The sequence below is a fragment of the Delphinapterus leucas genome, chromosome 11 (assembly GCF_059928025.1).
Source record: "Delphinapterus leucas isolate spDelLeu-1000000601 "Yukka" chromosome 11, BTC_Dleu_Yukka2, whole genome shotgun sequence".
In the NCBI taxonomy this organism is placed as follows: Eukaryota; Metazoa; Chordata; class Mammalia; order Artiodactyla; family Monodontidae; genus Delphinapterus; species Delphinapterus leucas.
In genome coordinates, this window is record NC_143139.1 from 96,824,874 (window position 1) to 96,840,006 (window position 15,133).

Genomic DNA, 15,133 nt, shown 5'->3' on the forward strand with positions numbered 1-15,133 from the left:
ACACCCGTCTCCAGTCCAGGGCATTCTCCATGCTTAGCATCCTTTTGCTGTGATGTCTGTGGACGTAAGTATGTACGTGCCTCCATCTGAGAGTTTAGACATTCGTCTGCTCCATTGCTGAAACTTCTCTCAGCCCCTTTGGGGTGCCCCTGTGCTGGGTCTGGGTCTCTGACAAGCCCCTGACGAGGGGGGAGCCCCACGAGTTCCCAGTGAGAGCACATGGAGGTCAGAGCTGTGATGGGGATGCTCCTGGGCTCTGGGGCTCAGAGCAGGCCCCCCTGACCCCCAGGCTGGGTCAGATGCCCCCATGAGGACACAGACCCCAGCTTCCTCTAGGACCTTGAGTACCGTCTCTAGGGAGCAGTGGTCAGGTGAGGTATTAGCGGCTGTCCCTTCGGGGAGACGGGAGGATGTGGCACGCGGCCCACGTAGAGAAGGAGCCAGGGGGTTTCCACACCCGGGCCTGGAAGTGGGGTGGGGAGGTTGCTGCCTCTTGTTACTGTGTGGTTCCCTCGGGACTGGTCTTCTGTTGTAGAGGATGGGTGCAGAGAGATTATTCGTGGGAGAAGGGGTTCTGGAAGGCAGGTGGGCACCAGGCCTGGGGGTGGGTTCCAGCGCTGGGAACACCCTCTTCTTCCCTGCAGCGCCTGCTCTGGAAAATGTTCATTTCCGTGGGAGCCGCAGGGCTGGCCTGTCGGTAGCTGCTTACTTTAGTTTTTGGTCGACTTCTCTTTGGGAAACTAACCCCAGTACCCATTTTGGAACCAGACTGGCAGATTTGGGCAGGATGGGAGGCCCTGGGTCTCAGGCCCGCTCTTCCTTGGTCTCGGTCTCTGGGACCTTGAGGCCTGGCAGGGCTGCTGCAGGGGGGAAGGCCCTCCCAGGGCTGGGTTTTCTCTTCTGTTGCTGGGGTTTATCCTCCTGGGCTGGAAGTGACAGTGCCTGAGGTCCCCGGATGCCACTGGGGACGGGCGAGAGCACCGGGCCCCTCGGGCAGAGCAGGTGGGGTATGTGTCTGTGCCCATTTGTCTGCACACCCATTAGAGGGGCCCCTGGGCACCGCAGATACAGCTGAGTAGTAGCAGGCAGAGCTGTCCTGTAGAACACCCCCGCCGGGCAGCCCCCAGTCCCAGAACAGGGCTAGGGCAACAGAAGTCAGGAGACAGGGCGGCCAAGGGGCTGAGGAAGGACTCTCTGGAAAAGCTGACTTTTAGGTTGAGACCCAGAGGACGAGGAGTGAGGGCAGCAAGTTGGGAGGGGGAAACAGGCCAGGCAGAAGTTGCCGCAGGGTCTGAGCCGGGGGGCGGCTGGGAAGTGCAGGAACGCCCAGCTGGGTGGAGGATGCGCTGGGCAGGAGCCACGCGGGCCCCCGTGGGCCGGGCTGTGTCCTGAGGAAGGGCAGTGAATGACCAGGTGAGAGAAGGGTGATTCCCCCGCTTAACAACTGCGGGTTATTTGTTCATTCATCCATTTATCCGTCCTCTCGGGGTGTTTGTGAGCATCTGCCCAGCACACTGGTTAGTTAGGAGTATGGGCTCCAGGCTAGCCTACCTGGCTTTGAATCCTGGCTCTGCCACTTGTTTGTTGGGTGTCTCTCGGTGCCTCAGTTTCCCCGTCTACGTAATGCTGCTCATCGTAATACTGAGGATCAGGTAGGTGAACCTACATAGAGGGGGGCCGGGCCGCAATGTCCTGTATTGTTAGTATTCGCTGGCTGGGCTAGGTGCTAGGGACACAGCAGTGATCAGGGACAGAGCCCTGCCCGCGCTGAGCTGACCCTTCAGTGGGATATGTCGTAAAAGTCATGAAGTGTGCGATAGCATAGGATCCTGGTAGCAATAAGTGCTGTGGAGAAAAAGCTTAACGGCTTTTTGTGGTCACTCAGCTGGTGTGGGCGGAGCAGGTTCACACCGGCCTGCCTCGCTGCATCCCTCCTGGCCTGCTCTGCGCTGCCTGCTCCTGAGGCCAGAGTTCTGGGCTTTATTGGCAGTGGGGCTCTGGGGAGGCCAGGGTTCTGGGCTTTATTGGCAGCGGGGCTCTGGGGAGGCCGGGGGTTTGGGCCGGGTCCTGGGAAGAGCACACAGTGCGCCCTGGTTCTGGACTCCTCATCCGGTACTCTCTCATTGCCTGCTCGGGTCAACCCACCTTTGAAATGCAACTTTGTACACAGCTGGGTGAAGCCGGATCGCGTGGGGACTCGGCGGGGCGCTGTTCCCTCCCACCCCCGTTCTTTGGACTCACACCCTGCGCACCAGGGAAGCACGTGGGTTTCCATGGCGAGTCTCCACTGAGGGAGACGCGGGAGGATGGATGCCACTTCCCAACACGTGATTTATCGCCACCCTGGGCTTTGTCTCTGGGGTGAGGGAGCGAGGGGCCCTATTTAATAAATCCACAATTTACATTTAGTAACAACAGTGACAGTCCAAACGTGGCCTCCGATTGAGCCCTGTGATTTATGTAGTTGCCCCCAGAGACGCTGGCGGTAACGAGGCTGTCTTTGCCTGAGGAGTGAATGTCTGGATCTGGGTTTTGGGCCCTGAGACGGAAGACCCCTTACCCTGGGGGCCGAGAAACCCTGCGGTGGTCTGGGAAGAGCCCCTCCAGGCACCGGCCCCTTAGTCCTGGGTGGGCAGGTGGACGGGTGGCCTGTTGCTCAGTGAGAAGGTGAGAGCAGTGTTTGCGGGACAGGGTTACCCTGGGGATCCACCTTATGGGGGGCGGGGCTAGTGCCAGGCATGGCGACTCCTCTCTGGCCTTTAAAGGGAGTCCCATCGGTGGATACTAGACTAACCCATTTAAAGACCCTCCAAGCACGTCAGGCTGTGCGGGGTCCTTGAAGACTGTAGCAGGGCGGGGCACTGCTCTGCGTCAGGCTGGGACTGGCCCCCTGTCCCCGGCCCTCCCATCTGCGCCAGGTTGGAGTGCCGACCCCCTCGCTAGGTGAGACGGAGGCTTCAGAAGGGACCCGGTGGCCCCTAGCCCGTCTGTGCACTGAGAGGTCTCCAGGAGACAGTGAGGGTCAGCCTTGGCCCCGGGAGGGGCCGAGGGGGCATGGCAGGAAGAAAGCCCTGACCTGGGCTCTGTCTGTTCTCAAGCAGCATCCTGCACCCTCTCCCCAAGGGCTCCAGGTGCAGTTCTGGTTTCTGGGACATTTATGTTTTTTATTTAAATTAATTTATATTGGAGTACAGTTGCTTTACAGTGCTGTGTTAGTTTCTACTGTACAGCAAAATGAATCAGCTATACATATACATATATGCCCTCTTTTATGGATTTCCTTCCCGTTTAGGTCACCACAGTGCGTTAAGTAGAGTTCCCTGTGCCATACAGCAGGTTCTCATTAGTTGTCCATTTTATACATAGTATCAATAGTGTATATGTGTCCATCCCAATCTCCCAATTCCTCCCACCCCCCCATACACATTTGTTCTTTACGTGTTTTCTGGGACATTCCGTTGTTCCCTCTGCCTCCCCTACTCTTTGTCCTGACAACATAGACTCATCCTTCAGATCTCACCCAGGTGTCACTTCCTTGGGGACACCTTCCCTGACCCTTCCCCAGACCTTCCTAACGGCCCCCCACCCCGATCTAAGCACTCAGAGCCTCCCCTTCGTGACCCAGGCTTCAGCCTGTGCTTATGCATTCATTTGTGGGGCAGTTTTCTAAGCATCTGTTCCCTCCACCAGCACGGGCTGTCCCTCGAGCCCAGCACAGTGGACAGGAGGAGGGAAAGAAAAGGGAGCAAGGATGAGGCAGGGTGCACGCCCCAGGAAGAGTGTGGTGGGAGATCAAGGAGGGCTTCCTGGGGGTGGTGGCATAACCCCGGAGCTCAGAAGACCAGCAAAAGCAAAGCCAGGATGTGGGGAGGAAGGGCAGGCACAGGGACTCTGGGTGGAGGTCACCTCGGAGCCAGTGCTTCGTGGAAAGAGCCTTGGGCAGTGTGGCCCAGTGCCAACCAGTCCCTGCCCTCCTCTGGGCCTCCGTTTCCCCACTTGTAGGATGAAAGGAGGGGACCAGCGGTCTCTCTCATTCTAGAACGCCACAGCTCGTGTCCAGTTACGTGGCTGGACATGGTTTTGGAACTTCACTGAAGGAACGAGTCCTCTGCTCTCCACCCCCTGGCTTTCAGTGTACCCTATTTCCCCAGGAAGTAGTGGGGGGATGGGCTCTGCTTCTGTAGTGGGCTCTGCTTCTGATGCCCACATGAGTCTTTGGTACCAGGAGCTGCACTTCCAGGGAGCCAATGGCTTAGGGGAGAAAGAGACCGAGAAGGGGTCCAGGGCACAGGAAATGGGCGGCAGGGGGCAGCCCTGGGTGGTTCCCACCTTACAGAGCTGGACTGGAGGATGGGAGGGTCCAGGGCACAGCGAGGAAGTCGCCGAGCCGGGGTGCCAGGCTGGGTCCAGGTGCCGGAGGCTGCATTCTCTATTCTGCACCATCCCTGCCGCCAGGATTCCGGTGGGAAGGTCCCTTGTGAGGCTGGAGAGAGTGGTGACAGATTGTAGGTCTCAGAGAGAGAGAGAGAAAGAGCCACAGCCTTGATTGGGGCCCCTCAGCAGGCAGATGCTTTGGGAAAGTCGGGTTTGGCCCCCCCCAAACCAGGAACACTTGTTTCCATACCTTCTCTCTGGTCCATGAAGAACGACTCTGGAATAAACATTTTGCTTTGTTTCTTCTAGTCGCGAGAAGGTGTGAGGTTAAATGCCCCAATTCCAGTTCTGAAGGCCTAGGTTCAAATTCTACTCTTTAACATACTAGCAAGTGCCCTGGATGTGGGACTAACCTTTCCAGGCCTCAGTTACTTACTCTACAGGGCTGCTGGAACTCAGGGGTTAGCCAGGGTTTTGCCATTGCAAGTGTCAGAAACCCAATTCAAATTGTCTTATGGGTAAAAGAGAGTTTACTGGCTCACATAATTAGCTAGGAAATCCAGGTTTGGACCAGCTTCAGGCACAGCTGGATCTAGGGTTCAAATGATGCTGCCGAGTCCTCCCACCCTTTATGTGCTCTCGTTCTCTTTCTCCGTATCTTCATTCTTCTCGCTCTTTTCCTCACTTCTAAACACCGGCAGGGTTTCTGGGAGCTGCACGAGGTGGTCTCTATGGGTGTCCCGTCCTGTGCCTAGCAGGTGTTTGGTATTTAGGGGGCACTCAAGAAGCATTTGTCCATAGATTGACTGAATGAAATGAAGGCCTGGAAATAGTCCAGCTTGGTGTGAGTTCTGGAACCAAAAACCAGCTTCAAATTCCAGCTCCACCAGCTTCCATAGCTGAGATCCTGGGCACGTTAGCCTTTTCTGCTCCTCAGTTTCCTCATCTATAAAATGGGCACAACCATAGTGCCCTGCTCAGACAGTCATTGTGAGGGTGAAGAGAGCAGATGCATGTAAAGCGCTTAACACATAATGAGCTCTCAGCCTGTGGAAATCATCAATATCATTACTGTTGTTATTATTTCAAGGTTGAGCATTTGTTGCAATCCAAATAGCCGGAGGACAGTGCTGGGAAATAAGAGTCTATTTTTTTTTCTCTGGGGATTATTAGGTTTGCCTCCTCACTGAGCTCAGAAGCCTCGGGGTGGAGGGAAGTAAGAACAGAGTTAATTAAAGAGCTTGGGCTCCAGCAGCAGGCCCAGCCTGACTAGCGCCGGTGCAACTCGCGTGCTCTTGGCTGGCTGATGGCGGGAACTGCTCAGGGCTCCTCCACAAGGGACTCACAGGGGGTGGCATCTCACTCCCTGTGTCTCCTTTTTTTTTCCTCTTTGACTTGTTCTCTGTTTCCTTGTGGTGTCCTCACAACCTCAGTGTATGTGAGGGGGAAAGAAAGAAGGAAAGAAAGAATGAATGAATGAATTTGAATGAATTTGATTGGCTCACTCATGTTCCTTGCCAGGCCAGTAGCCCAGTAGTGATTGGCTGCCTTGGTCCAGTCAGCTGTGTTAGGGGCGGACAGGTGGATTCACAGGCCAGCTCCCTGCAAGACTGTCACATGGGGTGGGGCGAGGGACCCAGAGGACAGAGGAGTGGCAGGAATTACTGGGAGGGAGATTTGAGCTTCCAGACCAGCTCAGGCATCACCTTCTCCTGGAAAGTTCAGGGGGCCCCAGGCCAGGTTAGGGCCTTCTCTGGCCCCCAGCCCCTCTGCTGTCCCATCAAATCTTGTGACTTTATTGTCATTTCCTGGCCAAGTCTGTCTCCACCATCAGTCTGGGATCAGGTCTGGTTCATTCAGTTCCCCAGCTTTGAGCTCAGGGCTGGTACCCAGTAGGCATTCAGGATGTGTTGTGTTGAATGAATGAGGGAATGAATGAAGGAACGAGAGGGATGAAGAAGGGCTCCAGAACCCTCCTGTTGCCATGATCAGACTCAGGGATTTTTCCTCTTCTCCCCGGTCGGGTCCAACTCTGACCTGCTGGGATTCTAACTTGACTTAACCACCCCCAGAGAGGTGCCCCGCGACCCCCTCCCGCCGCAGCCTGGTGACATGGAGGGGCCGATGTGACGCTGTAGCTGCGATGGACGGGGCGTGCTAGTGCTCCCCGCACATCAGCATGCCGAACCCGCGTCTCTCGTAAGGTGCTAGTTACGTTCCTTCGAAGTATTTTGTCTGAAGAAAAGAAAGGATAATTAGAAAGATGTCTTTAAAAGTATTTATGTAACTGATGTGGTGCCGCTTTTGGTTTGGCGCATAATTAGATTTAAACACAACTCCTCGAGCGGCATCCTCGTTGGGAGAGAGCAGCTCGTTGAAATGTCATTGCGTTGTTTTTCAGAGTTTTGAGCCTGGAAAAATCAGTCAGCTGAGGAGGCAGAGTGTGGCTCTCGGGGAGAGCCCTGAACTGGGGGGGCCACGAGAAGGCTCCCAGGGGCTCCCCGGGACCAAGAGCTTAACAGTTGTGCAGCTTGTTAATTTTCTGAGCATTGTTGCCTAATGAGGTAGCTCCATTTGACAGACGAGCAAACCAAGGCCAGACATTTTCCTAAGGTTACACATTAGTGACGGGCAGCAGATCTGGGATCTGAAGCCTGGTCTTCTGATTCCAGAACTGTTTTCCTACAGGACCTTGGAAAGCCCTTGTTCTAAACCCGATCGGACCATCTCATAGTTTTGGAAAATTGCTGCCTATCTTCAGTGCTTTGTTTCACAAGTTCCCACGAAATTCCCCCCTTCCCTCGTGGCTCTGCCCGGATGCTACTTGTGCTGTCTCTGCACAGTGCCAGAGAGTTGGATCTTCCAGCTGGAAGGTGGAGCTCAGTCCATGCATCCCTGATGGGGCTGATAGCACCCCCCAAGGGGGTGAAAACTGGTTTGGGGGCGGTGAAAAAAACTTACTCTGATTCTAAAGCACAGATACACGCACAGTAAATGAACAGATATACAGCGTATCTGTGGTGTTAGAACTTTATGAGAGAGGGGTGAGTAGAAAAAACATCTAAAAAGGCCCCTTGGGCTTCCCTGGTGGCGCAGTGGTTGAGAGTCGCCTGCCGATGCAGGGGACACGGGTTCGTGCCCCGGTCCGGGAAGATCCCACATGCCGCGGAGCGGCTGGGCCCGTGAGCCATGGCCGCTGAGCCTGCGCGTCCGGAGCCTGTGCTCCGCAACGGGAGAGGCCACAACAGTGAGAGGCCCGCGTACCGCAAAAAAAAAAAAAAAAAAAAAAAAAAGAAAAAAGACAAAAAGGCCCCTTAAGCACTGATAAAGAAAAAAAAAAAGGTAGAGAGGTACTACTTGTCAAGCAGCAGGTTAGCTGTAGTCGCCATACAGGTGCACGTGGGTACAGGTGCCCGGTTGTACCTGTCAGCCCTTCCCACTCATTACCTCGCAACAACCCTCAGGGCTTCCCACGTTACAGAGGGGAAGCTGAGGCTCAGGGGGAAATGTTTTGCCCGGCTAGTGATCAGGAGGGGCAGGATTCGGACGCAGGTGGGCAGGCGGATGTGATCTGGACCACGTGTGATCTGACCTGGCTGTGGTCTGAGTTGATGGGACGTGAGCTGCAGGCTCCCAGTGCCGCGGCCCCATGACCCCATGATCTTCTCTCCCCTCAGGGTGGACCCGGTGCCTCATGACGCCCCCAAGCCGCCCGGATACACCCGCTTTGTCTGCGTGTCTGACACCCACTCGAGGACGGACCCCATCCAGATGCCCTATGGCGACGTGCTCATCCATGCCGGGGACTTCACCGAACTGGGGCTCCCGAGCGAGGTGAAGAAATTCAACGAGTGGCTGGGTAGGTGCCAGAAGGGGTGGTGCCTGTGAGCAGCCGGACTCGGGCGGCCCCCTGCCCACCGTCCTTCCTCCCTGCTCTGCCCGGCCCCTCCCTGGACCTTGTCACCTGTCCACCTCCCCTGGGAAGCCCCCTGACCTCCGGGACCAGGCCACACCCCTCTCACTCTCCCATGACACCTAGGAGGTCTCCTACCCCAGCGCTTGTCTCTGCTGTGATTTTCCATTTGTTGGTGGGATTTTTTTGGCCTGGGAGACTTCCTCCCAAAGGGATTTTGTCCAGGTTTGTTTTTGTCCACTTGTGTGTCCAGCCCCCAGTGCCTGGTACAGGTAGATGCCGAGTAAATAATTGATGAGCGGATAAGTGGCTGAATGGGCGGATGAATGAATGACTCTCTGGGAACAGTGATGTCAGGGCAGGCACCTCAGCTGGTAGGTACAGCCACCCACCGTCATTGACGGCTTCTCCAGTGAGGGGACCCTCCAGGCCTCCGTGGCCCCAAGCAGGAGCCCAGGGGGCCCGGTGTGGGTTCCTCCGTGGGCAGCGGAGTGCCGTCCCACGCCATAGGAGATGGTGGGCCACGATTTGCAAGCACGCCCCTAGGGTTTTGTCCTTGGCTTTGCTTTCTTTCAAAATAAGAAAGACATAAATCTGGGGTGCCCCCTGGGAAAAGCCGTTTGCTTGGAATCCAGAGACACCTCACAGCGAATCTCTCTGCCATGGCCCAAGGAGACAGATGGGTGGTGGCCCCTGGGCTGCCCGGTGTACTGGGCTGCTGACACAGAGGCCTGGGTACGGGGCGGGCCCACCTCCCCGTGCAGCCCCTCGTGGCCGCCAGACGGTCCCCCGCCTCCCCAGGGGCATCCCGCTGTGCAGTTGGCTGGGAGCTGTGCAAGCAGAGGGGGGGTCAGGAGCGAGGCGGGTGGCTGCAGCGGGAGAGGCTGGCTCTGCCAGTCGAGACAAATATTTACAAGCAAGGCCTTGCACTCCCCTTGGCAGGCTTGGAGCTTTAAATATTGATTATTCAAATGGGAAGTTCTCGTCAAGGGGCCTGTTTGGGCTGAGCCTTGTGAAGGCTGGGATGGGAGGGGCTCCTGTCGGTGAGTCTGCCCTGGGCTTCTCCCCACGCCCCGTGCTGCTTCCAGGTCCGGGCTGCTTCCTAGGAGGGGACCCTCATGGAGGCTGGTTTCTTGTCCCCCTGCTGTGGGTCTCAAAAGATGTGAGGCTGAGCTGAGTCCGTGTCCCAGGCAGAGAACAGGAGTTGCTGGTGGTCGGGCACCTGCTTGTGTGCCAGGCTCCTTACCACCACTGCCTGGTTGAATTTGAGGAACAGCCATTTGGGGTGGGTGCTGTTTAGACCCCTATCTGACAGAAGACGATGTCGGCTCCCCTGCACTGAGGTTCCCGAAGTGAGGGACTATTTCTGATGTCCCCCCGGCCCAGACGTGCTCGTCTCCAAGCTGAGTGAGAAATTAACCCAACAGTTGCATGTGCCAGGGGGGTGGTGGCCAAGGGCTGTGGGATCTCAGTGCAGAGGCTGGTGGTGGCCTCTTCCCAGGCTGGGGCGGCTCCTGGGACAAGCTGCCGTTGGGCTGGGCCCGGCCTGGGGAGCTGGGCGATGGTGCTGGGAACAGAGCAGCTGCAGGCTGAGGGGACAGCGGAGGCCAAAGCCTGCGGGGGGACACTTGAGAGGTGGCATGACGTGTTGTGACTGGAGGGAGGAGGTTTGGAGAACGTGAGGGTGATGAGCCTGGAAAGAGGGGTGGGGAATCCCTGAGACTCTGCAGATAAGGGGAGAGCAGGGGCCTGGGAGGGCCAGCACGGTGAGATGTGGCCATTTTAGGAGAATCTCTTTACTCGCCTCCTAACAGAAGTCAGAACTGTGTGCTGGAGGAATTTAGGAGGCTTTCTTCATGTCTGCACTTGACGTGGGATTGATTTATTTGCCTGGATCATCACGGGTGGGAAGGGTGAACTTACAGAGGGGTCTCCCTTTTACAAAAGGAACCTCTCCCCTTGGCAGCCTTGAAGTGTTTGCAGATGTCAGTGTTTGTCACTCAAGTGGGCTGGGCGGGGCTTCAGCCTGAAGAGTGACAGAGCTGGAGGAATTTGCATGTGAGTTAGGGCATCAGTAGGAGTGGGTTTATAGCGGTCCGTCTGCAGCTGGCTTTTTGGGAACTGGCCCACTGCGCAAGGTGACTCACCTCTGTGGGCTGGTGGTTCACGTGCCAGGGGTGTGGTGATGTGGCAGAGATGGGCTCAGGGTGGTTGTTATAAAGGGCTCCGTGTTTATTGAGTGTTGGCATGTGCCCTTTATGTATATTATTAAATCATTTGCTTCTCTTGATGAGGGAACGAGGCGGGAGCTATTGTCATCCCCACTTGACAGAGGAGAAACCGAGGCCCAGAGGAGTGAAGGAACTTGCCCAAGGTCACACAGCTAGTAAGTGGCAGAGCTTGGGTTTAAACCCAGGCAGTTGGACTCCAGAGCTGAGCTCTCGTCCTCTCCTCTGTTATCACCTCTCTTGTTTTTATGGTGAAACCTCACTGATTCGAAGTTAAGGTGTGGGCTGTGCCTTTTGGGACCAGACGTCCAGGGTCAGCTTTCTCCCAGGAGATAGCAGTCATGTGACCGCTCTGAGCCCCCCTGGCCTCGTTTTAACTGGGGGTGGTCAGGCTCCCCTTGACCTGCCTGCCTCTTTGGAGGCAGGTTGTTTTGAGACTCCAGTGGGATGGAGGAAATGTTTGAGTGTGTGAACTGTAAAGGGCTGTGTAGGTGTTATTACTGCCTCCAGGAGCTGGTGTTTGCAGATCAGGGCCCCCTTGGGGTAGAGGTGGGGGGCATGGGCTGGTCCCACAGTAGGCAGTGGGACCTACTTGACCTGAGCCTTCACGTTGAGTTGCAGGGAGAAGCGGTAGATGATTTGTGTGTAAAAGTGTGTGGAGTTGACCTGCGATCTCAGCTGTGTGGGCAGTTCTTGCAGATACACACACACGCACACGCTCTCAGCGAAGACCGCAGGGGTATTCATTCGTCCATTCAGTACACCTCACTGAGAGCTCTGTGCAAGCGTGTCCCACGCAGTGGGCGATGGTGGGGAGTGAGGACAGGGTGCTGCGTCTGGTGATGGGGACACAGTGGATGGGTGGACACACCAGAAGCAGTAAGAGAACCGTTCACGTGTTGAGGATGGCAGAGCGCTGGCCCAGGGGGCGTGATGGTGACTGAGAGCCCCTTGAGGCGCCATGGAAGGCCTCCCTGAAGAGGTGGCTTTGGGTGAGATGTGGAGGTGAGAGTGAGGTGATGTAGGAGGGACATTCCAGGCAGGGGCCCAGCGGCTGCAGAGGACCTGAGGGCAGGCAGGCAGGTGTGCAGTGTGGAGGGTTTGTCACCGGTTGGTTCAGATACGCCCTGTGGGCCAGCGGCAGGAGTTTGGGTTTGATTCTAAGTGCCATGGGGTCTTTGGGAAGGTTTGTGTGTGGGAGTGACCCTTAAAAAGGCCTGGATTGCGGAGACAGCAAGGCCAGTGAGGGCAAAGGCTCTGGAATGTTCCAGAAGCGATGTCTGGGAGATGGGATCATGAGGGATTTTTATTTTCTTCTTTATGTTTCTCTCTTTCTTTTTTCCCTCTGATTTTCTATAAGGAGCATGTATTATTCTCGTAGCTTTAAAAAGGCAACACTAAAATCTCGCTGTTTTTAAAGAAATGCTGGCCTCTCTGGTGTCTGGTGCAGTGTGTCCCAGGATGGGGCTAGGGGCCGCGCTGGGCTCAGGTCAGTGCTGGTGTCATCCAGCCGCTCAGAAGCTCTCCCCTGGAGCCCCTTCCCTAGGCCAGCGGGGCCCCATCCACCTCTCAGGTCCACTGGCCAAGCCCTTCCTCCGCCCGAGTGAGAAAGTTACAGAGTTGAAATTCATAACCAGCTTCTTCCCTGTTCATTGATCTTATGGAAAGCATCTAAAATCATATTCCAGGGGGCACCTCCAGACAGACAGGAGAAGATTTAAAAAGTTAGTAAAGGCCCTCCTTGTAAGAGGCACCTAACTGGGGAGAGGTGTGGCTAAACTTACGCGGCTGTAATTTGCTGTCGGCTGTGTTGCTCTTGGCTTGGGTGTGCGTGGTGTCCACGTTTTGCCCACTTGCAGGCTTCTGTCTGGGTCTGTGTTCTTTGGGGGGCGCTGGGTTGGGGATGACAGGGCCCCTCTGAGCAGACCCTTTTTCCCTTCGGCCGTTAATATCCCAAATACGTTCATGAAATAGAAACACCAGCTTGATTTGTAAATGTCCCCGTAAGCAGCTAAAAAATTGCTAAGGATGGGCTTTCTGGCTATAAAGAGTGAAAAGAAGAGCAAAATTGGCTGAAAATGGAAAAGGATGTGCTGGAAGCTCCTTGCTCCCCCGCAGTAACTGCGTGATGATGGACCGGCAGCGTGGAGCCCACAGACTGGTTGGCCCAGTAAGTCGTGTCTGTGCAGGGAGGTGGGACGGCATGAAGGTTAAGAGCTCCCTCCTGGAAGTCAGGCAGACCTGTCTTCACCCCTGCTTCAGCCTCTTATTTGCTGTGTGACCTTAGCTTAGCCACTCAACCTCTCTGTGCCTTATCTGTAAAATGGGAAGAATTATTTACCTACCCCATGGGGGTGGGGAGGGTTGAAGAATCATGTTCCCATACAGTGCTTAGCGCAAGGAGAAGCCCTCCGGAAGTGGCAGCTGTTGTCGCAAGAAGCCTGCCTCTCCCTGAGCTGAGTCCGCTACGAACACAGGGAAATCAACGAGCCTCAAGGTCGGCGAGCCATCTTCTTCCAGCCACACTGGCAGACTCCAGTGCCCCACCTGGGCCCTGCCTCATGCTCGTCCCCCAGCTGGGAAGGCTCTTTCTCATCCACCCGACAGAGTCCTACCCACCCCTAAATGTCGTTCTTGTGAAGCTTCTCCCTGCCCCACTGGGCGGCATTGGTCCCTTCTCCCTGTGCGCCCAGGGCTCCCTGTTCAGTCCTTGGTGGTGGCCCTCACCTTGTGGAGGGAATTGTCTGTGTCCTCATGCCTCCCGTCCGCCCTGCCTCCCCCTGAGACTGTCAGCCCCTGGAGGGCAGGGCGAGTCTCATCCCTAGCACCAGCCAGTGCCTCAGCCGGGGGAGGCCCTGGACAGAGACGTAGACTCGGGGTGCATGCACTGTGAGCTGGTCCCTGCGTCCCCAGCAGGGCTGGTTGCTGTTGGGTGGGACAGCAGTAAACGGGGCTTCGAGGAGGGCCGGGCTGTGACGCAGAAGAGTGTGGGCATGGCTGTCGCAGTACGGGACTCCGGGAGGGTCTGCGAAAGGGCAGAGGCTGAGTGGGGGTCTCCAGGATGAGCCTAGGAGCTGAGGCCGGCAGGTGAGCCTGGGCTCGCCACTGGAAGCTGGGGGGTGCTGAGGGTGGGGACAGAGGCCGAGCGCCCAGGAGCACCCGCCTCCCAGGATGCCATCTGCAGAGGCAGCGCCTGACCCTGAGGCCGCGACACGCCTGCATCTTCCCCGAGGGAAGAACACCAGGCCAAATTCTGCCTCTGGCTCTGAGTGACAGCCATGTCCTCAAGAACTGTCAGTTCACGAGACGGGATTCATAGGATGCCGGAAAGCCTGCTCTCTGCGACTGGCAGGGGCCAGGCTGGCCTCCCCACGCCCCTGTCAGGAGAAGCCTGCAGCCACCGCATCCCTCGCTCCCACCCCCGGCTCCTGCAGCCTCAGACCCCGGCACTGGCCTCAGAGCGACTGCCCAGAGGCCACAGCCGGGTGCTCACCCCTCCTCTCCGCCTCCCCACCTGCCTGATGCTGCCCCGTCCAGCTTGGCTTCTCCTTCCCCAGCTTCCACACCTCCCTCTCTGGGCTCCCTGCTTCTCCATCTCCTCCTTTTGTTCCTGGTTCTCCTCCTTCTCGCTGAAAGTGGCTCCTCCTGGGACCAACCGTGGGCCTCTCGACCCCTTCTTTCCAGATGATAGTCATACCCCCCTGCTCTTGCTTCTGCCCAGACTCGCAGACACCTCCATCTCCTCCCAGACCTGATCCCTCTTTGAGATCCAGCCGGTATATTAATCAGTCTTCTCAGAAGACACCTCCTCCTGGCTGTTCACCAGGATTTTAGACTCGTTTTTTAGGTCCCAAACTGAACTCCCAGACCTCAGCCCCATCCCCAGAGGCTATGTCGTAAGACGTAGGCCTCCACGGAGACCCTCCCAACCACAGCTCCGGTATCCTTGCTCCCTTCCCTCTGAGGCCATCAGGGCCACCCACTATTTTCGCCCTGCTGTTGTCTGTCCTGCCCGTGTCTTCTTCACTCACTTCCATCACCTGCCGAGCTGCTTTGGGGTCCCAAGTGGGCTGTCCTGCCCGCCTCCCCTTCCTCCTGCAGGATCCTGTGAGCCCCTCGAGGGTTGAGATGGCGCCTAGTCCGTGCAGGTCCTCAGGACCCAGCCCAGCCTGTCCCCAGGGGTGCTCACGGGAGTCTGTTGAAGAAAGCGTCGAGAGGTCTGGTTACCCACAAGGGGGTGGTTAATTAAGTGGCACTACCCTTAGTGGCATCAGGCAGGGGAGGAAGATGAGGACTGGCAATGGAGAGTTTAGAAGTTATAATTAACTTTTTACTGGCGCCCTAGCATAAAACAATATATAAGACAATGTAAAAGGGGTCCAAGGATTTAGTTAAATAGAGCTAGGTCTTTTGCAAGTAAACCCTTAATTAAAATCTGTGAGGGAGGAAGGGAGAGAAAGGGAAAGGGAGAAATCATTCCGAGGTGATTTCTTTGTTTTTTGCCTCATTTGCCACTGCGTTGAGGGCCCGAGGGCCATAGGGGGTTGGTGCAGAGATGGGCTCCACTCCGTCCTTTTGCCTCTTTGCTGTTGGACTCAGGAGCCCGTGGCAGGAGCTG

General features: G+C 56.4%; 1 protein-coding gene across 2 annotated transcripts in view; it reads left to right on the forward strand.

Annotated features, from left to right (window-relative positions):
- Nucleotides 1-15,133, forward strand: part of MPPED1 (metallophosphoesterase domain containing 1) — a 79,810-nt gene that overhangs the window by 12,902 nt on the left and 51,775 nt on the right. For both annotated transcript variants that reach the window (XM_022596962.3, XM_089921426.1), the window contains exon 2: nt 8,052-8,233. In XM_022596962.3, the coding sequence (XP_022452670.1) occupies nt 8,052-8,233 (182 nt within the window). The remainder of the gene's footprint in view (nt 1-8,051; nt 8,234-15,133) is intronic.